General features: G+C 42.5%; 1 protein-coding gene across 4 annotated transcripts in view; it reads left to right on the top strand.

Moving 5' to 3' along the window:
• Positions 1-24,485, top strand: part of PPP1R36 (protein phosphatase 1 regulatory subunit 36) — a 1,152,634-nt gene that overhangs the window by 247,762 nt on the left and 880,387 nt on the right. For all 4 annotated transcript variants that reach the window (XM_044074376.1, XM_044074378.1, XM_044074377.1 and 1 more), the window contains one exon: positions 3,099-3,197. In XM_044074376.1, the coding sequence (XP_043930311.1) occupies positions 3,099-3,197 (99 nt within the window). The remainder of the gene's footprint in view (positions 1-3,098; positions 3,198-24,485) is intronic.

The following is a 24,485-nucleotide window of genomic DNA, read 5'->3' as shown; positions in this document are numbered from 1 at the left end:
GCTGAGCAGATTAAAGTAGAGTCATCTGCGTACTGAATTTGGAATGGTCAAATGGAGGAGGTCATTGATAAAAATGGAAAACAAAAGAGGACCCAGAATAGATCCCTGGGGGGACTTCAAGGGTATTGGGAAGGATGCTGGATAGTTTATTTTGCAGTAGGATGGCTTGTCTATTGCAGAGATATGATTGGAACCACTGGATAGAATGATTGTCTAAGGAAATTGCTTTTAAGGTGGAAGTAAGTAGTTGGTGGTTAACCATATCAAAAGCCTTTGAGAGGTCTAGAAAAAGGGCTGAGGATGGTCTATTGTTGTTTCTGTTATAGTTAATAGCATCAGAGAAGGTCAGAAGGGCTGTGGTGGTACTATGATATGGTCAAAAGCCATGTTGAGATTTTGCCAGTAGATGGTTCTGGATTAGATAGTGCAGAAATAGCTTATGGATGCACTTTTCCATAATTTTAGCCAGTGGTGATAAGATAGCTATAGGCCTATAATTGGAAAGTTCGGTAGAGCTACCATCTTTATGGAGAGGTATGACATGAGAAGTTTTCCAGAGAGATGGGACTGTAGCTTCTGATATGCTATGGTCGATTAGAACGGAAATGGGATATGCTATGATGTTTGCAGCTTTTTTCAGGTACTAAGCAGGGAGATGGTCAGCAGATGGGGTTGTGGGTTTTAGTTTTTTGATTAGGGAGCAGATAATGGATGCAGAGACTGGAAGGAGGCTAAAGGAGAATTGAGTACTGGGAATGGTAAACTGTTAGTTAGAGGAACACATAGGTAGTTGATTGGCTAGGGCCTAGTTAGTCTCAGTGAAAAAATTATTAAAGTTATTAGCAACATCCTCCGATGGTTTATCAGTGGAGGCTGAGGGAGTAGGTGTGGTTGAGGGTATTTTTCGTTTCTGTTCTGAAGATGGAAGTAGTAGTAGTTTTTTTTTTTTTTTTATCCAGTAAAATGGCTCTTTTAATCTCATTCCTAAGTTGCTGAAATTTGTTGAGCTTGAGGAGATTTAGTGGAACACCACGTGGCCCATACCTTATTTCTGAAATTTTTGTCCTACTGATCTTTTGAGCTTATATATTTCCAAGAGTTTTTGGTCTGAGCTCCTAAGAGTTCTGGAGGGTGTATAAAGAATGCTGTGTGAGGAGATGGCTGGACAAGCAAATGGTTTGTTGAGGATGGAGTGAATGATAAGAGGTTGAGAGAGGAGTAATAGTTGGTGGGGGAACTCAAGCCATTTTAGTTGGTAGTAAGGAATAGTGATGGAGATATGATGAACGAGTACTGGGTTTGTAGGTTTGGAGTGTTGTGACTGGAGATGGGTGAAAGATTTAGTGGACTGATTGGGATGTGGTAGGAAGAGAGGTAGGGTAGGAGAAGAAGAAGAAGAGGTATGGAGAAAAGGGTGAAAGACATGTTAGGGGTGTGTAGAGTTTAGGTGGTAAGGTGATTAAGGAGAGTGGAAAGTTGGGGAAGTGAGAGCTCAAGTGTGGAGGCTGGTGAGTGTTAAGGTGAAGAGGTGTGATGCAAGTTTATTCTGTGAGGGGGTGAGAGGAGGGGCTAAGTTGGCAGAGGGAAAAAAGTTGACACAGCAATATAGTTAGAATGTCTAGAGATAGAGCATAACATCACTTCTTAATAAAAATGTATTTAAAAATAGTATAACTTCTCTGATCTCAGCTTTAAAATTCTAGACAGAAACGGCATCATTTAAACTTGGTAACTTGTTGGCATTTTTCATGGTACTCCAGTTTGGGTTGGGTGTTTATATTGTACTCATTATTTTTATTGTTGCTATCCTTCCTGAGATCTTAACCTTTCTGCCGGTGAAGTTAACCACATCTCCATTTGAACCTGTACATCAAGCAGATTTAAGGTTTATTGCATGGAAGATTGTTCTCATTGCTCTGACATCTGCAAGCCCCCATTGTAGGTGACCTCTGTCTGATCTTCCATGGGGATAGGGTGTCATTAAGAACAAATCCCTTATTCATGCCCAGGGTTGTTTCAGAGTTTACTTTGAATCAGGCCATCATTCTCCTAGTGTTCTGTCCATGCCTTCAGAACCAGGAAAAAAGGATTCTACATACTTTGGCTGGTAGCAGTAGGACCCATGTAGCTTAGGCTACTGCAGTAGTAATCTATTAGGACATCTACTGTTACGGTAACATTACTTACACAAGTGTACTTTCCCAGGTATGCATTATGCAGTATTATTTCATCCTCTCCTAATAAATGCCATAAGGAAAGTAATAGGTGGGCATATTTCTAGCCAACATCTAACAAGGTTACCTCATCAGCAGCAGGGGAGGAATAAAAGCTTTCTCAAATACCATTTGGGTCATAAGCACAGTTATTTCTGCATTCTAAAATAAATGAGCTGTTCATAGCCTCCTTTTATTGTATTAGTAACTTGATGTATACAAACACTAGGGTGTTAAAGGTGCCACCAACACCTCTTTCCATTGTTTATTTAACTCTGATGAAATTTCCATAGTGATGACATTTCTTCTGTGTTGCTGGTTGGTGATATACTTCTGCTATATAGCAGCATGGTAGTGGTGGGAAATGTGTGTGATGTGACCTACTGTGGACTGAACCAGCAGCGATTCTTAGACTGAAAGTATCAGCAGTACTCCCTTCACACACACACACACACACACACACACACACACACACACACACACACACACACACACACACACACACACACACCGACCTTGTGGCACATTTTGTTTTCCCTTCATATCTAGCCATGATAAGTGTTTCTTATTGCCTAATTAGGCATAACATTAGAACTGGTATATAGGATATTGCCTGGAAGATGGTTTAGCAGTAGATACAAGCACTGTTTCCAGAGTTTTTGAGTTGTAATAAAAGATCTTGGTGCACAGAGAGAGGGAAAAAAAGGGAGAGAAAAGGGTCATACAAGTACAAGAACACACTCAAAATATTAGAGAAAAAGGTGGAAGAGACATAATAGTCTATCTAACATCTAATCACATTTTTAGTAATGCTTCTGAAGTCTTATTATCTAATTGTCATTGTAACTATTTTAGTAATGTGATGTCTATTTTTCTTGCTATTAGGAGCCAGCAACTGGATGACTTCCTCATGTCATTGCTTTCATATTTGTCCTGTTATCTGGAGAAAATAGCTTTAGGAAATAAACCCAAGTCTCTTATGACGTAAGTAGAATAAACTGTTAATTTTATTACTTGACTTGCTTGCAGCATTTCCTTTCATTTCATGTATTTTTTCTAACTGTTATCTATCTAATAACTATTTGAAGAAGCAGGACTGTATGGAACAAGGTTCATTTACAGCAGTGCTTTAATACAACCTGTTTTAAGGTCACCAGTTGTAATTATTATTTTCAATAATAATTGTTGTGTTTGTGGTATAATCCAGTCCAGCCACAGTAATCCTTAGACTCAGATCCATAGCTGTCTCATTTATCACCTAGTGTCAGACCCTGAAATACCACCTCACCTCCTTAGACAAGTGAAGAGCAAAAAAACTAAAAAAAGGACTTTGGCTTTTTCATAGGTTCATAGATAGGTTCATAGATTAGTACTAGGCTAACTACCATTGTGGGCCATTTCAAGCCTAGCCAATTACCCCATGTGAGAATCAAACCCTGCACTTTGTGTTCGTAAGGTAAACACCTTAACCATTATGCCATCCTCCCTTCCTTTTTGGAAAGCTGATTGGTCTTTGCCAATCAACTTTCTACAAATCCACTCAACCCCCTCCACTTTTCGACAATAAAAAAAAATGATTTTTGGCTTTGTAGAAAGCCAACTGGTTATTCCCAGTAGACTTCCTACAAATCCTCTCCCCCTCCTCTCTAACTGAATAGCAAAAATAAAAAAAAAAATAAATGAAGTGCCTTTCTATACCAACATTTCAGTACAGAAAAAAAGATTAAAATGGAGGAACTCTCGATTGCGCCCCTAGCTCTTTGCACCAGGTGCAATTACCCCTTTTTCCCCACCTTTGCTATATTACTGCTTGGACTGCTCAAGTACCTTTTCTCAGAAATGTTTCACAAGCTCCTGTAAACCTGAGCTCCTTCCTTCCTCCCAGCATGCAGTCCTCCAGATTTCATTGCTGCTTCTATAAGCAATACTAGGATCTTCTGCTGCTTGGGCAGCTTTAGTATTTAAACTCATTTTTGATAGTCTCATGGCAGATAAGTCACCTGTTTCCTCAGAATTTACATTTTTAGTATATCCTTATAGTTTCTTTCCTTCCCTATTTTGAAGCCAAAAATCACATCTGATGTTGTTAATCTTCATTCATTCACTACTGATGGGTATCGGTTCTGTACTCAGAATCTAGTTGGCCATTATAACAAGCTCGTGCCAGCAAACAAAATGCTCGAGTTAAGCTTACCCATAGTGCCCCTCTCTCTATCCCCTCAGATTTTGTTTGCTGCGTATACTATCAAGACGTGTCAGGCCAGCTCTCAAGCTAAGTCATTATTCATTTTTACTTCTTAAAACTTTTTTCTTGTTTTTTCCTCATGAATTTATAATTCATTAATAATCGTTTAGTGTTTGCTTATCTGTTTGAGTACTCCCTTTCTTAAATCTTACCAAGGTTTGGTATTCTTTGTACCATTGCTGGTACAGGCCTTCCCTTACCTCTGAGGTAACTTTCATACCATTGTTGGTATCCCCTTCCCCTTTTCTCTTTTTCTCTCTTTACCCGTTGGGTACTTTCTTCTACCATTGTTGATAAAAAAAACTCCTTCTTTTCTTGACTGTGTGAGTTTGTATTTCCTGATTGCTTGGAATTATACAACTGTCAGACAAACTTTTTGCTTTATAACTAAAGATGACTGATAAAAAGTCAACAACAGGCTTTAAACAGTGCAGCCAATGTAGCAGGAAAATGCCGAATTTGGATAATCATTTGTCCTATGTTTACTGTCTTGGGGTGCCGCATCTATCTGTTCAACCCCAATGCAAGATATGTAAGGGCTTTAGCGCCAATACCTTGACTAAAAGAAAACATAAATTGATCCTTAAAGGTCTCCTAAAAACTCCTTTCTCTGAGGTTATATCTGAGATGGAGGGCTCAACCCCTCCTAAAAAGGAACATAAAAAGAGGAGCCAATCTGTACCTTCCTCTCCACATCAGTGACTCAAAATAAGTTAAATCTGCAGAACTGAAGACAAAAGTTCCTAAATTGTCATCAGCAACCTCGACACCAGGGCCTCAAACTCCTTCTACGCAGCTGTCCTCGGTTCCAGGACCTCAGCTATTTACTACTGTACCGTCCTCGGCACCAGTGCCTCAAGCACCTACTACAGTACTGATCATGACTACTGAACATCCAAAACTTTAATTTCTGCTACAGTACCAATCTCCCTTTTGGCACCAAAAATAGTACTTCCAACTCAGGTCCCCCCCCCCATAAAACTTACTGGTCCTTTGACCACAGTGCCGAAAGGTGAAATACTCCCTTGGATCTGATATTCCCCATCAGCAGATCCTTTTTTTGGACAACAGTGCTGTCCCTTAGAGCACCCTGATTCTCCCTCGGGGATGCAACCTGCTCCTCCATGAGCCTTTTGGAATTCGATCTGGTGAGACTCGTGGATCAGCTCCTGGCAGCCAGAGGAATCCCAACTCCTTCCAAATCCTCCCTTCCACCCGGAGCTGAGGAATTGTTTCCACAGACTCCCAACATATATTCCTCCTTCGACCTCTTTGGAGGTATTGGATCCCTCAACACCAACACCTATCCCGGTTCCAGCTTCTTCGATTCCATTGCTAGACCTTACCATGACCCCGGAGCCTACCCTATGGCCATCGGTTCAGCCAGAGCCAGGCCATCCTCGGGATCGTGATTGGGCTGTCAGCACCATGACCCTTAGTACGGCACCTGATTTTTCTATGGTGCCATCTACTATGGTTACTGTTGTCTTGGTGGTACTGAGTCCTCTTGTGGCTCCTTTCTTTGGCATGGCGTTGTTGGAGCAGGGTGTGACCCTGGTTCTGAGGTTGTCTTTCTCAGTTCTGGGCTCCCCACCCCTCTTCAGGTGGGCTCACTTTCCAGGTCATGGAGAGGGCACTTGCCTCTGCAGGCTCACAGCTGGTTCCTTTGGCGCCATAAACCCATATATGTCTGTCCTCTGAACCACAGCTGACACAGTCCGCTACTCTAGAACATCAAGCATGGGAACCTCAAGATACCCTTCCACAAGGTACCCACTCTTCAGAGTCCTCCTCAGATGTCCCTGCTGAGGAGGTAGCATGTAAGAGATTGTGCAAGAGGAAGCACGTGGATTCCCCTGAGGAATCCCTTACCAAAGATACAGACTACGATGAAGGGGAAGGGTCCCCATGGTTGCCCCCTGAGGATGTCTCCTTTGGAGACATACTGGAAATTGTAAAGCAGCGGGGAGACTGGAAGCCCACCAACCCTTCCACTGAAGAGTCTGTATTCTTGCAGACTTTCTATGCTCAACTCTCTACTTCTTGGGTGACCCTGAGTTCAGCTCATTCTGCAGTGCGTTTGGAGGAATCCTGACACCGTTGAACCTATCCTCCAGAGGCCAGACAAAATTCTTTCTCCACCAGAGGACAACCCACATTGGTCCAAAGGCTTACCAGTAGACACTATGGTGGTGGTGGCAACCACTAAGAAGGAGCTCGCTGAGGAGAGCTCTACTGTCTATCCCCCAAACAGGGAGTCTCGGGCAATAGACAGGCTAGGGAAGGGGGTGTATTCTTCATCAACCTTTGCCATTCCGTCCTTGAATTACTTGGCACACTTTACCTGGCTCCAGAGAGACTTACTCTCGGAACACACAGGAACCTTAGCAGGAGCAGTTTCTGATGAGATACAAGACAAAGTTGCCTCATAGCTTGCCACCCCGGAATCTATATCTAACTCATCCATGCAGTTGATTTCTCATACTACTGTAGGGGCGGCTGGAGCAGCAGGTGCAGGCGTTGTCATGAGGCGTCACGCTTGGATGCACCTATGCAGTTTTGCGGCTCCTTTTAAGTCTTCCTTTCTCAATGCTCCAGTGGAGGCCTCTTCTCTTTTTGGCCCAAAGGTAAAAGACACCTTAGCCAGGTGTGAAAAGGATGGTAAGACCATGTCTGCTGTGGGAGTGCACCCCCCCAATTGATCCTACTCTTGGAATCAGAGGAGTGGAAAGATGTGGAACAAGAAGTCCCAGGGTCTTTTCCGTGACACATGTGGTGAGTTTACCCCCCGGGGCAGAGGAAGGCGCCCTACAGAGGCAGAGGGGGGGGTCTGAGTAATCGGGGATCCAGAGATTCTTTCGTTGGACAGTCCTATCAGTGCTTCTGAAGAGCAGCCCAGTTGCTTACCTCTGGAAGCAGTCGGTGGATGATTTTCTCTGCACCGCTTTGCCTGGCAAATGATAACCACAGATTTTTGGGTGCAGATGATAATTGCCAGAGGTTATCACATACCTTTCAGTCTTTACCCAAGACCGTTAAAGCATATTCCTGATGTTCCCCCCAGTCAAAGGGAAGCAGCAGCTCAAGAAATACAAAAGCTGCTCCTAAAAAGAGTCATCCAAGCAGTCCCACCAGACCACAAAGGATCCGGATTTTACTCAAGGTTCTTTTTAGTGCCAAAAAAGACAGGGGACTGGCTGCCAATCTTGGAGCTCAGCATCCTAAACAAATTTGTCAAACAAACAAATTTCTGGATGGTCACGGTTCAGTCTATACCACCTTTTCTAGAGAAAGATGATTGAATGTGCTCAGTAGATCTTCAGGATGTGTATTACCACATAAAAATGGACAAAGGCTCCAGAAGATTCCTCCACTTTCGGCTGGGAGCCAATCACTACCAATTCCGATCGCTGCCCTTTGGTCTCTCTACGGCCCCCAGAGTGTTCACCAAATGCATGGCAGTGGTAACAGCTCACTTGAGACTGCAAGCATTCTGGGTGTTTCTGTATTTAGACGATTGGCTCCTTACCACCACCACCAAGCTTCTTATATTACACCCTAAAGCTAGCAAAATCCTTAGGGATCCTTAGGGATCTCCATAAACGAGGAGAAATGCAAGTTAACTCCTTCTCAAACTCAGGAATTCATAGGGGGAACTTTCAAAACTCAGTCTTGGTGATTTCAATGATCAATGCTACTTTTGTCTTCTTTTCCTGGACCACTATATCTGGCTTTCTAGCATCTGTCTTTTGAACTGTTGGCAATGGATGATCCCATGTGATGTAGACTTCATCTTTTTCTATGATGCTTTGTGGCTCATGTTTCCAGTGTTTTTCAGCCACTTCAACCCCATGTTTGCACAATCCCCAGTGCAGCAGTCTTGCCACATTATTATACCTTTCAGTATACAGTCCTTCTGCCATTAATATGTCACAACCAGCAATGAGGTGTGTGACAGTTTTCAATTTTGTTTTACAAAACCTAAATGTGTCTGTTTCTCCTACATGTTCAATGGACTTTGTAAACCAATGTGTCCCCCTTGACTCATCCTATGTCCTTTCAGATCCACATAACAAATCGATACAAACAAGAATTATTTTAGTGGATGAAGCCAGAAAAGGACCTATGGAGTCATCCTTTCTCCCCCTCTCAGCCTAAGGCCATAGTGACCCTGGACGCTTCCCTAATGGGGTGGGAGGCATTTCCAGGGAAAGACAGTCCAAGGCACTTGGTCACCCATGGAGGCCACCCTGCATATCGGTGTTCTAGAACTGAGGGCAGTGCTTCTAGCATTGCAAGCATTCCAGTCGGTCCTCCCATCAGGGACAATTGCTAGCCAGTCCAACAACATGTCAGTGGTCTAGTATATCAACAAACAAGGGGGAACCAAGTCCTACCTGTTGTGTCGAGAGGCCGTGAGAATTTGGGTGATAGCTTCCAACCACTTTCTGATAGCAATGCACATTTCAACGTGATTGCAGACAAACTGAGCAGATGCATTCTCCTGCCTCATGAGTGTTCCCTCAATCCTATCATAGTGGAGAAGATCTTCAGTCGCTGGGGCCAGCCTTGCTGTGATCTGTTCGCATCCCCAGCAAACCACAAATGCAGCAGCTAGTTTGCCCGAATTTCTCTGAAAGGGGAAGTCCCCAAGGGATGCTGTAGTACATGATTAGCCCATGGGACTTCTTTATGCTTTCCCTCCCCTTCCCCTCATCCCACAATTTCTAAAGAAGGCCCTTTGGTTAAGAAGCAGGGTAATCCTCGTTGCACCCTAATGGCCCCGACAAGTTTGGTTTCCCTTCATTTGGCCTCACGTAGTACATCAACCATGGATTCTGGATCCATCTCCGGAATTGCTGTCACACCCACAAGGGTTTATTCTTCCAAACATATCAAGCCTCAAGCTGAGAGCTTGGTTCCTCCACTTCCAGTAATTGCCAGACAAAATAACCTATCCTTCCCTGTACGTCACATTCTTCTGGCTTCACATAAACTATCCACCAGAAATCTTTATCTCAGCAAGTGGAAACGATTCATAATTTGGTCCCAAGAGAAGGTAACAGATCCATTTTCAGCCCTTCTTACTTTGGTATTGGACTATTTATCAAACATCCTCCATTCAGGAGCAGCAGCTTCAGCTATTCGAGTCAACTTGGCAGCTATCTCTAACTTCCACAATGGCTTCCAGGACTTGTCCTTGATTTCTCACTGTCTCTGTAAAATCTTTTTGAAGGGTGTCACGCATATTAGACCACCCTTCAAAGAGCCAATCGAACCCTGGAATTTGACACTAGTTCTACAGTCTTTGACTCATCCTCCGTTCGAACCTACTGCCACTTGTGATATAAAATTTTTATCCTGGAAAAGTATTCTTGGTAGCTATTACCTCAACAAGATAACTATCTGAACTACAAGCCTTGTGCATAAAACGTCCTTACATGGTTTTCCATAAAGACAAGAGTATCACTCCGGACTAATCCCACCTTCTTATCCAAAGTTATTTCTGATTTCACTGTCAATCAAACAATTGATCTGCCAGATTTCTTTCCGTTTTTTTTTTTTCTAACAAAGGGGAATATTCACTACATTTACTTGATGTGCATAGACAATTGCGATTCTACTTGGACAGGACTAAATTATTACGAAAATCTGACCAATTATTTGTATCATTCTCAGGACCAAAATTGGGAAGATCTGTTTCCAAAGTGACTCTATCCAAATGGTTGAGAGATTGCATTTGCTTTATTTAGCAACAAAACAAAGCTCTTCTACCTTACAAGGTCAAAAAGCATTCAACCAGATCAGTCGCAACATCTGTTGCCTTCCATGCTAGAGCTTCCATGGATGACATTTGTGCAGCAGCAACATGAGCCACTCCTCATACCTTTATCACGCATTACAAATTGGATTTGGTCTCCAGGGAGAGCCTCCTTTGGTTCAATGGTGCTCAGGAATATCCTTCCATAGGGCCTCCCAGGAAATAAAGTAGCTAGGGACTGTCCCATCAGTAATGAATGAATGAAGATTACCAAAATCATAACGTTCTATCTGTGTTGTTGATCTTCATTCATGCATTACCTCCCACCCGCCATCCCCCTCCGAAAGACTCCTGGACGTTCTGATTTGGTCCTACCTTATAATAGGGAATTTGCTCAGATAAAGCCTCCACTTTCTCTTTTCTTTCTTATGGGCAAACTCAATCTGAGGTGATAGAGAGAGGGACACTATGGGTAAGCTTAGCTCAATAGTTTTTTCTGGCTGGCGTGAGCTTATTATAATGGCTGACTGGGTTTCTCGAGGACAGAACCGATACCCAGCAGTAATGAATGAATGAAGATCAACAACACAGATGGAATGTTATGGTAAGAACATAGCTTCTTTTTTTCCATTTTTGTCACTCTCTACTCCCGCTTAGGTTGCTCTCTCGTCCTGTCCTATTTTTAGTGTTTCCTTCCCTCTCTTTGTTGAACTAAAATTCATCAACAAATTTAATATTGTTGATATTAGCATTTGCACCGTTTTCCAATTTTGATAATAATCACATTTCAGAGCTATGTTTAATGTTAATGCTTCAGAACAAATGTAATCTCCAATTTATTTTTGGATTACATAGCTAACAAGAATAACTGCTTGCTTTTTGAAGGAAAAGTTTAAATTTTGCTTGTTGTCTTTATGTGCTGGATAAAGGAACAGACCTCTGTCTTTTCTAAGTGTAAACGATGTGGGCACATGTTTTCTACTTAGAGAGAACACAAAATATGTGTTGTTTGCCTGGGGCCAGAATATTTGAATGCAGACTGCATCATTTGTAAAAATTTCAGGCAACATACCTTATTAGACTAAAGAAATAAGTTAACTCTAAGGAGCATTTTAAAATGTGAGACACATAAGTAAGATGATATTAGGCCCAAGAAGGAAAAAAAAGAGAAAAGGAGACTGGAGGAGGCTGATGTGTCTTCACCTAAGGTCTGTAAATTAAAGTTGCTTCTTTACCAAAACCAGGATTTTCCAAGGCACCCTTGCTGCCAGCAGTAACTGCTTCATTGGATTTGCGCTGTTCAGGTTCTCTCAACTCTTCTCCAAGGAGAAGACTGGGTGGCTTCTCCTCAGAGCAAAAACTGTCTAAGTACTTTCATTAGAGACCTGTATCTGCCCTGTCATTTAGCGAGAAAATGTTGATGGCCTTTCTAAAGGCCTAGCTGGAGCTTGGTGTCATCATGGCCCCTTCTGTTTTCTAGGCCTGCCAGAAATGAGCCCATACACTTCACCTGTTTGGTTCCTACCCTGAATCTGTTTTTGAAAGTGAGAGTAGTGGGACCACCAATGGAGTTAACGCTGTTACCTTCATCAGTGACTGAAATTTTCACTGTGTTGACTCCCTCAGCATTCATGATATTAACACCAAGAGTCACTAGACCCAAAGTTGTCAGCACTGGTACTTCAGTGCAGAGATCAACCCTGACCCTCTTAGTTATGTTGTCGGTGTTGACATAGTCAGCATTCATCACCTTGGTGTTGAAGACTGTCTTGTTGATATCAGCCCTAAGCTTTATGCTAGGTATTGTCAGCATTGTGACTATGGCATTGACCTTAGTGTTGACAGGGATCATAAATCCAACACACTTGGCACCAACATTTTCAGCATTAACTGTTGAGACAGGAGAGATGGTCCTGAGGAAAACTCTCTAGGTTTTCAGTGATGGAACAGGCATTTACTATGGCAGCCCTGCCCTTAGCCAACATGGTTTCTTTGGCCATTCATTTTCCTTGCAACAATACCTTGCATTGGAAGTTCCCTTGAAGCCCAAATGGTATACTTAGATTACTCCTCTTCAAGCAGTCTCACAACGAGGATATTTAAGAGGAAGCATGTAACTCTCCATCACAGTCCCCTCTCCCAGACATGGATCTTGAAGAAGGAGTTTTAACTAGTCCCCTCCAAAAGACTTCATAGGTTCATAGGTTCATACTAGGCTATCTGCCCAAGGGCATTTATAAGCCTAGCCCATAGTTATGTGGCTTTCGCCACCCCTTTAGTTTGAATAAAAACTATGCCTATCATTTTGCTGTGCCTCTGTCAAGCAGTGACACTGAAGTAATCCCTGGGGTATATCTGCAATCTCCCATCCATTGGTCAAGATTCCTCCTAGACTTCTAACTAGTCTCCTCCAAAAGACTTCACATTCGGGGAAATCCTAGAAATAATGAGGCAGAAGAAATACTGGACCTCTGACCTCACCTTCCCTGATGAAGAAATCCTCCAGGAGGCCTTCTGATCTGCCCCACCAACAGCTTGGGCATTCCCAACTCTCAATAAAATGGATGACCTGGTTTGCCAGCATGTTTGTAAGGAACCTGACATAGTAGAAGCTATTCCCTGAAAAACAGATAAAACCTCAGGCCACCTAAAGACAGGCCTTAATGGAACAAGGGACCTTGTGTGGATAGATTGCATTGTTGTTTTGGCTGCCACTAAGAGAGAGGGCCCCAGCATATTCCCAGATGATTCACCTTCCTGAGAAGGAGTATGGGGTTATGAATCACCTAGGCCTCTGGAGTCACACTTAAACAAGTGGAGTCAAAAATGGCTACAGTGATTTCCATTGCCATGATCTCCATGTGATTGTTACACAATGCTGCAGATGGAGCTATGAGAACAGAGAAATCAGGCATTGCAGTGAGGTGACAGGTCTGGCCTGGGCTAGCTGGATTTGTGGAACTCTTCACAGCAACCTTTGACAATGCCCCGTGTGATGGCTTCACCTTATCTGGACCAAAGGTAAATGATAGGTTGCAACAAAGTGAGCAGGAAGGCAAGATGCTCACTGCTGTCAGACTTTCTCGGCCTCTTGCTGGTCCTGTGCTTGGAACCAAAAGGGAGAAAAAAAATATGGTTCAGAAAATCACAACAGCCCCTGTTTAAGCAGTGTGGAGGTAGAGCTCCCCAAAGACATGTTGGGTTCTGTACCAGCCTGTTCCATAGGGGCAGAGGTGGACTAAAAGTACTGTGATTCTACAGACCTTTCCTTGGAAACAGGCCGCAGAATCCCTGAAAAGCTGCCTGACTCCCCCCCCCCCCCCCCAGGCAGTCAGGGGTCACCTTTCTTTGCATCCCAGTGATTGGCAGGGCATAGTTGGATGAAGGAAATTATATACAGTGGCTATCCAATTCCCTTTTCAAAAACACTACCACTGCCAGCTCTTACTATTTAAGATGTTGCACCCTGTCAAAATAAGATGGTAATTCATGAGCTAAACAATCTACTTCAAAAAGCAGCAATGCAATCTTCCCTCACTCACTTGACTCCAATGCACTTGGGTCAAGCAGAGTCCCAGAGCCAGACCGTCGATACTGGAGCTCCAATGGTGGAGTCTACCCAAGGTTTTCAGAGCTGTCCTTGCCCCTCAGGGTTTCAGCATTGAACAGCTTGGTTCCAATGTCCTCCTCAGAGCATTCAGCCCTTGGAATCAAGAGAGTGTCTGATATTTCCAATTTACATGGCCCTTCTTCAGTTCCATTGGCTGAATTGGCTTTTGAGGTTCTGGAGAGAGCCTTGGCTGAAGCAAGATGACTGATGCATGCTCAGAGTTTGGCTCCACCCAGACTCATGCTGAAGATGGCTTCTGTGTCTCATATTCTGGTAGATAGGTATAGAGAGATCTTTTAGGCTTTGAGACTACTCGGCATTCAAGTCCCACATGTGATTCCAATGTGTCCTCCCCAGGAGTCTCATGGCACATTCCCTGGAAGAGGACTTGTAAGAGGAAGCATATTGACTCCTCTCCTGAGTCTGTCACTGAAGACACCGACTTAGATGAGGAAGAAGGTTCCCAGGGTCTCCCCGCCCAAAGATGTCTCCCCTGGAGACATCCTCAAGTTGATGAAACAGAGGGTGGATGGTCCACTGAAGCTCCTTCTTGTAATGAGTTGGTGTTTCTCAAAGCCTTTGGGTCTGGCCCTTCAACATCCTGGGTGGTCCCTCCTACTGATGCCTTAGTTGATCTCATTATTCACAAAGCCTGGAAGGAACCTGATGTGGCATAGCCCATTTCAAAGAAACTGGACAGAATTGGAGTTGCCCTAAAGAAAGAAAACACTGGGCTAAGGGTCCCCCTGTAGATGCCATATTGGTAGCAGCAGCCACAAAAATGGAACTGCATGAAGAGAGTTCATCTGTTCATTTCGCTAATAGAGAGTCTGTGGCATTGGACAGAGTGGGGAAATGGACATATGCATCAGCGACTGTTTGTGCGCTGAACTGTTTGGCTCTCCCAACTTGTTTCCAGAGGGATTTGATTAAGGAACTCTCAAATTCCCTGGTGGGTAACTTACTGTCGGATATCCTAAAAAAACTGTGGATACCTAGTTGTCTACCTTACAGTCATCACTGAATGTTGCTATGAGACTGCTATCTAATGCAACAGATGATGCAGCCTGAGCAGGCAGTGCAGGTATTACCATGCAACATCATGCCTGGATGTGGTTCTGTGACTTTGCAGAAAGCCTTAAAACATCCTCCATAAATGCCTTTTATGATAGCTTTTCTTTATTTGGACCAAAAGTCAAGAATACATTTACCAAGAATGAGTAGGATAGTAAGACCTTAACTACCATAGGAATCAATTTTTAAACTCCTCAGAGATCCTTCTCCAAGAATCAAAGAGAGGGAAGAAAAATGTGATTCAAAAAGACTCAATGTTTTCACCAAGACACTTCTGGGGATAGGCCTCCCAGAGGCAGGAGCAGAGGCAATTGCATGGGACATTGTCCACAAGGCAGAAGCAGTCCACAAAACCAAGGTTTCCATGGGCCATTCACTGAGCAACCTTATCAGCATCCCTGAATGGTTGTCCAACTGTTGCATTCTGGAGGCAGTCTCCTTACACTATTTAGCCTGGCAGAATATAACTTCCGATTCTTTGGTGCTAAGTATCCTTACCAGAGGTTATACAGTACCCTTTTTGGAAACTCCAAAGACAAAACAAAAGATTCCCAATACTCCAGCCAATCATTTGAAATCCGCAGCAATAGAAGTTACAACGTTGCTGGACATGAGTCATCCATCTGGTTTCCCAAGACCAACTAGGATCCAGAGGCTATTCAAAGTTTTTTTTAGTACCAGAAAAGACAGGGGACTTAGGACCAATTTTGTATGTCAGCAATCTGAATCAGTTTGTAAAACAGACAGAATTCAAGATGGTCACATTATAGTCCATTCTAGCTGTCCTGAGGAGAGATGATTGATTGTGCTGTATCGATCTCCAGGACACCTACTGTCATATCAAGATCCAGTGGCAATCCAGGGGGATTCATCCATTTCCAGCTAGGTGCCAGTCATTACCAGTTCAGGGAGCTGTCATTCTGTCTCACTGCAGCCACCCCAGGTACTCACCAAGATAATAGCAGCTGTGACAGCCAATCTCAGGCTACAAAGGATCCAAAAACCAAAGTTAAAAATCAAAGAAGGCACGGAAGCCACTGCAAGACACACAGAGTTTAATATAAAATATAAACAGACAAGTGCTTTCATCTTTATACAGTAAGAAGACTTCTTCAGATGAAAAACCACTCAAGAACAAAGTATTTAAAATCCACTGTATGAAGTCACATGATCAGTAGTTTTCTTAAAGTTACAATGTTCCACTTGACTACTGTTAAAAAAAAAAAAAAAAAAAACTAAAACTGCCTGATCCCAGAGCCATCTGAATAAAAACATCTAGATAAAAGCTATTTTTTAATGGTCATTACTAAAACTATCAATACACTTCAAAAATAAACTCATTTATCATTGATAGGTGTTGCTCATTCGTCTCTAACACATATAACAAGAAGGCTTGGGGTTTCATTCTGATGCTTAATACATAGACGCATCAGGATGGATAGCAGCATCATTAAATATGAATGAACTAGTGAACAGACAGAGCTTACATACATACATGCTTATATCTCAACAGCTAACTACAGAATGGGAGTCAAGCTCGCATGTGCTCAGTATTTATACACTTGTGCAAGCCCTTAGATAGCTTCTTAAAGGTATATACACATATATTGATGTACAGTAAGCTTTAAGTTTAAGCAAACATGTAATAGAAGAAAGTTCATTCAGACTTGGGCTGCTGCTTGCATTAAAATGAAGCTACACATTAACTTTTCCAGCAGCAACCTCCAAAGTCCCCCCCTCCCTGTAGTTCATTTCTACTTGTTCAAACACTGTGAATTTAAATTCATGTTCTGGGCAAGATTTAAGGTGCTTAGACAATGCATTAATTTTGCATCTGATGTTGTCAATTTTCATTTTATCCTTGACATATGGGTTTGGTTCTGACATGGGAACGGACTTGGCCATTACTAAAGCTTGTGTTGACGAAAAACTCTGAGGCTTCACCTTTACCCATAATCCCTGTCTCCCAATTACCTCAGATCTCATTTGCCACTGTTCCAGACAGATGCATTCACCAGAGCTCTTGAGCATAGTTTTGCTTTTTAGAATAGTTTTTTCCTGTTTTTCTTCTACTTTTCAAACGTCTTCTCTTTGTTGGTGTTTATTCCATTTTGCTGTTCCTCTGCCCTTTAATTAGTGATTGCTGTCCCCTTTCTGTACACTCCAGTGTATTCTCTGCTATCATTGTTGATAGCTTTCTTCCGTACACTTCACTGTACTTTTTAACTATCATCGTTGATAATTCTTTTCTTTCTTTCTTTTCTCCGTTTTCTCACATAAAAAAGTCTGCCTTCCTTCTGCCTTTTCTTGTTGAGAGTTTTATCTATCTCTCTTTCACATGAGTGTTGTATGTGTGTGATTCCAGCCCCCTTTTTTATTATGGCTGAGAAAACTAAGGCCCCTTCTGGTTTCAAAAAATGCCATAAGTGCAGCCATAAGATGCCTCTTTCTGATTTATATATTTTATGTGTGTATTGTCTGTGTCTTGTGCATTTATAGAGGATTGCAGTATTTGCCATGATTTTATCCTCCTGTAGAGAGGAGAAACAAGCTGATTTTGAAAGGCTTGATTCCTTCTACCTTTGGAGAGGCGATATCTGCTGTAGACAAAAATAAAATGGATATTTCTTCCCCTTCTTCATCGTCCTATTTGGAGAAGGGTAAAAAGAGGACTTTGTCAGCACCATCCTCCCCTTCGACACCGACAGCTAAGAAGCATAGATCCTTGGCTCCTAAAACTTGCTCAGAGTTGAAGTACTCTGACTGTAAGACTTCAGTACCAGGAAAATCACTGGCACCGACCACCATTCTTACATCAAAACCCTTGACGCCAATGGCTTCAGCACAAGAAAATTTGCCTTCTGGTTCTGTGTCGATGCTGACTACTTTGGTGCAGACTAAAGCTATAGGGCAAGAGAAGCTCTACCCAGGACTTGTTACTCCCCATGTATTGACCCCTTTGTGGGTGAGTTACCAGAGGTTTTTCTTCAAAGACCTAAATCACCCTCTCTGTTGTCAGTCCGTTCCACCAAAAGCCTTACAGAACTCGACGTGGAGAGACTGGTGAATAAAGTTTTGTGGAAGAGAGGTTTCACAGGACTCCCTTTGGCTTCGGCCCTTATTGGCTGAGGAGCTGAACCTTCATTCACTTCTCTAACCACTCCTACTCTGACCTCCTCCGTAGCTTCAGAGTTTACAGCTCCAGAGATCTCTCTATCTCTTCAGAACTGGTTATTGCCCCGAGTTCTTCTGTTATTTTGGAGTCAGAGACCTACCAGGGCCATATCTGTCCTGTCACCTCCAAGGGGCAGGAGTCGACTGCAATTTTTTCAGAGCCTTCTCTGTACCTTGGAACTTCATCATGGTTCAGTTCAGCTCTGGCTTTCGTCTCAGGGGCTGTTTCTTTTGAGCGGGGAGTGACCACTGTTCCGAGACAGTCTATCTCAGTTCCATCTCCCTTCCCTCTCTGGAGGGTCAACCTTTAAGGCAGTGGAGAGGGCCTTGTCTCTTACAGCAACTCATTTGGCCCCTTCCTCCTTGGAGCAGATACCTGTTATTTGACCTGTCTGTCCAGTGGGGCAGTGAGTACTGAAACCTCGGGAATCTCAGATACAGATTCTGCCATCTTCTGATGCCTCTCCAGACTATCCTTCTGAGGAGATTCCTTACAGAAGAAGAAGTGCAAGAGGAAGCACATAGACTCCCCACAGGAACTGATCATGGAAGACACTGATTTTCATGAAGGGGAAGGGTCCCCAAGGTCCTTTGGAGACAGCCTAGAAATTCTGAAATGGAGGGGTGACTGGAAGTCCCAAAACTCTTTTCTCAGTGAATCAGTTTACATGCAGGCTTTTGGTACTCACCTGTCTACCTCTTGGGTGACTCCACCCACTGGCGAACTCATTTAGTTGATTTCTCAGTGGGCTTGGAACGCTGCAGACACTATTGAACCCATCCCCAGTAGACTGGACAACATTTTATGTGCACCTGAGGATATACAATTCTGGGCTAAAGGTTTAACCATAGATGCCATGGTCTTAGCAGCCACTATGAAAAAGGAACTCGCTAAGGAGAGTTCAAGTCTATCCATCCACCCAACAGAGAGTCTCGGGCAATGGATAGATTTGGGAAGCGAGTTATGTTTCATCGACCTTCACCTTAAGGTCTTTGTATTTCCTGGCACATTTCCCAGACTTCAAAGGGATCTGATCAAGGAGTTGTTGGACAGCCTGGCTGGAGCTGTTACAGAGGGACTCCAAAAGAAGGTTGCTTCCCAGTTGGTCACCCTTGCGTCTGTGTTAAACTCGTCCATGAGGCTCATTGTGCATGCAGCTGAAGGGACCTCCAGAGTGGCAGGTTCAGGTGTAGCCATAAGGAGACATGCCTGGATGTGCCTATGTGACTTTATGGAACCATTTAAGTCTTAATTCGTCAATGCATCTTTAGACGGATCATCTTTGTTTGGCCCAGAAGTTAGAGAGACATTATCCAGGTGTGAGAAAGATGGTAAGACCCTTTCTGCTCTGTGTGTTTGTTTTTCCAGCCCCCCCCCCCCCAAAGATCCTTTTCTGGGAATCAGAAGAGCAGTGGAAAGTTGTGGTTCATAAATTCTCAAGAGCCTTTCCAGGACACACGTGGAGGCAATTCCCCCAGGGGCAGAGGGTGAACTACAATGGAAGATGCCATCCACGAGGCAGAAGTGGTCCACAGAACCAGGGCTTCAGTGACTCCTTCCCAGGTAATTCCTTTCAGTGTTCCTGAAAGGAGGCCTGAGTGTCTTCCTCTGGAGGCATTCGGGGAATGCTTATCCTTGCACCTAAATGCCTGGCTAAATATAACAACAGATTATTGGGTGCAACAAATCATATCCAGGGGTTATACCATACTCTTTTCCCATCTTCTCCCCATATGCAAAAAAAAAATCCCTGATGTTCTACCCAGTCAGAGGGGAATTAGCAGTTCTAGAAATTTAAAAACTGCTAGACAAGAAGAGTCATCCAAGATGTCCCACCAGACCAGAGAGGATCCAGAATTTACTCTAAATTCTTTTTAGTGCCAAAAAAGACAGGGGACTGGAGACCAGTTTTGGATCTCAGTGTATTGAACAAATCAGTTCAACAAGTGAAATTCGGGATGGTCACGGTACAGTCTGTTGTTCCATTTTTTAAGAAAGGATGACTGGATGTGTTCGATAGATCTTCAGGATGCATATTACCATATAAAAATGGACAAGCGCTCCAGAAAGTTCCTCCTCTTCCGGCTGGGAGCCAGTCATTACAAATTCATGGCACTACCCTTTGGTCTCACCACAGCCTGCAGGGTGTTCACCAAATGTATGGCAGGAGTAGCAGCTCACTTGAGACTGCAAGGATTCTGGGTGTTTCCGTACTTGAACGACTGGCTCATTACTGCTGCGGCCAGGCATCGACTGATAGAAGCAAGGGATTATGTTCTCCAGACCTGTGCATACTTAGTAATATGTGTCAACTAAGAAAAATCCCAACTTTCTCCAGTTCAGAGTTTGGAGTTTATAGGGGTATTGCTGAATACAACAACAACCATAGCATCCCTTTCCCCAGTGAGACTTCAAAAAATCATAGCCCAGGTTCAAAAAATAATACACAGGAAGAAGGTTCCTGCTCACCTAGTTTTATGGCAACAACAGTAGCTCTAGTTTCCCTAGCTAGATTTCACATGAGAATTCTACAATGGCTGCTAGTTTTTCAATAGTCTATACTATATCAGCCCATATCGGACCAGATTCTGAACACCAATCATTGCAGAAAGGGTCTACCTTGGTGGATTCACGCCGAAGAAATTCTTCTGAGTCGCCCCTTCATTCTTCCAGAGACCAAGGCCATAGTAACCACAGTCGCCTCCCAGATGGGGTGGGGGAGGCATTTTCTGGGAAAGGCTGTCCAAGGCACTTGGTCTCCTACAGAGGTCAACTTGCATATCAATGTTCTGGAGCTAAGAGCAATGCTTTTAGCATTGCAAGCATTTCAAACTGCTCTTCCTGTGGGAACAATTGTGATTCAAACAGACAACATATCACAGTTTGGTACATCAACAAACATGGAGGAACCAAATCTTATCCCCATTGTCGAGAAGCACTCAGATTTTGACAGTGGGTGATCTCTTCCAACGGCTTTCTGATAGCAACACGCATTCCAGGAAGTTCCAATGTAATAGCAGACAAACTGAGCAGATGTATTCTCTAGCCGTATAAGTGGTCTGTCAATCCAAAAGTGACGGAAAAGATTTTCTGTCAGTGGGGCCAGCCTTGCTGCGACTTGTTCACCTCTCCTCTAAACAACAAGTGCAGCAACTACTTTGCCCTGATTCCCTCTCTGGGAAGTCACCAAGAGACAGTCTTCTCAACACTTGGCCTACTGGTCTCCTGTATGCCTTTCCCCTGAAACCTCTAATCCCAAAATTTTTACAGAAAGCACTCAGGTTGAAGAGCAAAGTAGTCCTCATTGCTCCATTTTGGCCTCAACAGATATGGTTCCCCTTTCTTTGGCCTTATCTAATTCAACGACCATGGACTCTGGACCCAGTGCCAGATCTTCTGTCCCATCCAGATGGGCTAGTTCAACCAGATATTCTGAACCTTAAGCTGACACCATGGTTCCTCCAGTTCCACTAGTGGTCAGGCATCTTAACCTTTTTTCCCCAGTATGCCAAATTCTCCTAGCTTCTCATAAACCTTCCACATGGAAAGTATATAATCGTAAATGGAAAAGATTTACCATTTGGGCTCATGAAAGGGATATTGATCCCTTTTCTGCTTCTATTGATAATATTTTAGAGTTCTTAGCCTCTCTTTTCAATGCAGGAGCTTCCCCTTGTATCATCAAAATACAACTGCTGCTACTTTCCAGCATATATAACTGCCCTCCATCCCTTGTTAAGTGTGTTTGAAAAATCTGCATGTTCGATCGGAGAGCTTGTTTCAATGAGAAAACAGCTTTTGTAGGTTCTAATATTACGAGGGAGGAATTAACTTTGATGTTTGAAAGCCTATATTGGGATCATGAAACCGGACAAGGGGGGAGGGCTTGTACTTATGAACAGTATTGTTTATGTTAACAAGATGTACAGCATTTTGTTTGAAGACACTTACAGACAAGTTTTGCAAAATGAGTTAAATATTGAGTATGCTAAATATATGCAGCATTGTGTGACATGTTGACACAAGTACAGATCACTATTCAAGAATACAGTTTTTTGTATATGAAACACTCCAAGGTACCCACAATATCTGAGGTACCAAGAATTCATAAAGACAAGGAAAATCTACCAGTGTGTCCCATTCTGGACGCTAGATGTTCCATTACTTCCCCTTTGACAAAGTACTTGGATTTTTGTTGTAAAGGCATAGTGCAAAATGTTAAGTATGTGTATAAGGACTCTTGGGATTTTTTTGAGCCAGTGCAATAATCTTGAGTTCACTGAAGGTCTTGAGTTTTTAACCATTGATGTGAAAGATTTGTTTACTATGATTCCCCACACCATTGGGGTCCAGTGGTTTACAGAATTTCTTTGCAACAATAGTGCTTTACCCCAGGATAGGATTAATATGCTGGTTGATCTTTTAGAATTGGTACTACAGAATAATTACATCTATTTAAAGATCATTTTTTTCTTCAAGAGAAAGAGGTGGCCTTGGGATCTGCGTGTGGTTCCCTATATGCCACTGTAGTTATGACAGAATGGGAAAACAATTTTGTCCTGAACAGTATGTATAAAGAATCATGGTACCTCTATATGAGGTAACTGAATGATATCTTTATTGCAAGGAAGAAGGACATCAGTAATATTCCCCTGTTCCTAGAATATTTAAACAACACCACAGAATTATTGAAGTTTACTCATGACATAGGTGTTGATGAAATTTCTTGCCTGGATGTAAAATTAGTAAAAGATTATTAAGAGCAAGAAAATTGTAAATTATTTCCAAAATGTATAGGAAACCGACTTACTCTAATTCATTTTTGCACTATTCCAGCTCACATTCTGTAGCACAGAAAAAAGCTGTAGTAAAAGGCCAATTTGTTAGAGCAGTACATATGGTTTCATTTTTTTCTGACTTTCTGGATGAGTGCAACAACTTAAAATAAATATTTTTAAAAAGGGGCTATCCTGAAAATTTTATTGACTGCTCTATAAATGAAGTGGTGATGAAAAGCAGCAACAACTACTTCACCCCTATTCTTAATGGGGAAGATTTTAGGACACAAGGGAACATTATAACTGGTGGTTTACACCATCCCTTGAACATGGGTGAGAAACCAAACTACAAGGCTAGTTTTGTCACTACATTTTTTGTAGACTACAACTACATCAAGTGGGTCTTGAATAAAAAACAAAGTATTTTTAATGAAAATAAAGATGTCAAGGAAAAACTTGGCAACAGCCTCTTAGTTATTTACAGAAATAGTTTTAAGAATATTTGTGAATTCACCATCAAGGAAAACAATGAGAGATACACTTACTGTATGTTTAAATGTAATCACACACACTGCAGAAACATTTATTGTAGTAACACCTTTGTAGTAAATGGGGAATCCGTTAAAGTCAAGGGTAGGTGGAATTGTATGTCAAAAGGGGTAATTTATTTTGCCCTATGTTAAGGCTGCGAAAGTTTCTGTGTTGGAAAGTCTGAACGTATATTAAAAGACAGAATTTACTAACATGTATATGCAATACGGAACAAAAGTAAAAATAATGCATTGTCTAAGCACCTTATGTCTTGCCCAGAACATGAATTTAAACTCACAGTGCTTGAACATGTAGAATTGAACCACGAGGGGGACCTTGGGGGTTGCTGCTGAAAAAGAAAAAGTTAATGTGGCAGCTTCATTTTAATGCAAACAGCAGCCCAGGTCAGAATGAACTTTCTTCTGTTACTTGTTTCTTAAACTTAAAGGCTATCAATGATAAATGGGTTTATTTGTTGAAGTGTATTGATAGTTTTAGTAATAACTGGGCCACGGTGGTGCAGCGGTTAGCATTGTCACCTCTCAGCAACAGGTTCTCCTGTTTGATTCTCGGCTGGAGCACCTTCTCTGTGGAGTCTGCATGTCCTTCCCATGGTCAAGTGACGTCTAATGACATGCAGGTAGGTGTGTATGTGAATGGGTGTGCCTTCTTTGAAGGTTGGGCATCAGACTGGCAACTCAGCATCGTAAAAATCCACTGTCAGTTATTAGCGGACCAGAGTTCCACTTTGGCGACCCCTAACCAGGAAAAGCCGAAAGACAAACAAACAGTAATAACTGTTATAATTGCTTTTATCTAGATGCTTTTTATTCAGATGGCTCCGGGATCAGGCAGTTTTAGTTTTTTTATAACGTTAGTCAAATTGTACTTTGTAACTTTAAGAAAACAACTACTGGTCATGTGACTTCACAGAAAGGCTTTGAAATACTCTGTTCTTGTGTGTTTTTTCATCCGACAAAGTCTTTTTTATTGTTCATATTAAACTTGGTATGTCTTGCAGTGGCTTCTGTGCCTTCTTTGATTTTTACAAAAGAACCAAGTATCCCCATATCTAGACGATTAGCTTCTAACTGCTCC

This window comes from Protopterus annectens, chromosome 6.part0, assembly GCF_019279795.1.
Source record: "Protopterus annectens isolate FY-2018-M chromosome 6.part0, PAN1.0, whole genome shotgun sequence".
Taxonomy (NCBI): Eukaryota; Metazoa; Chordata; order Ceratodontiformes; family Protopteridae; genus Protopterus; species Protopterus annectens.
Note: the sequence above shows the minus strand (reverse complement) of the source record. Positions and strands in the feature narration are given on the sequence as shown.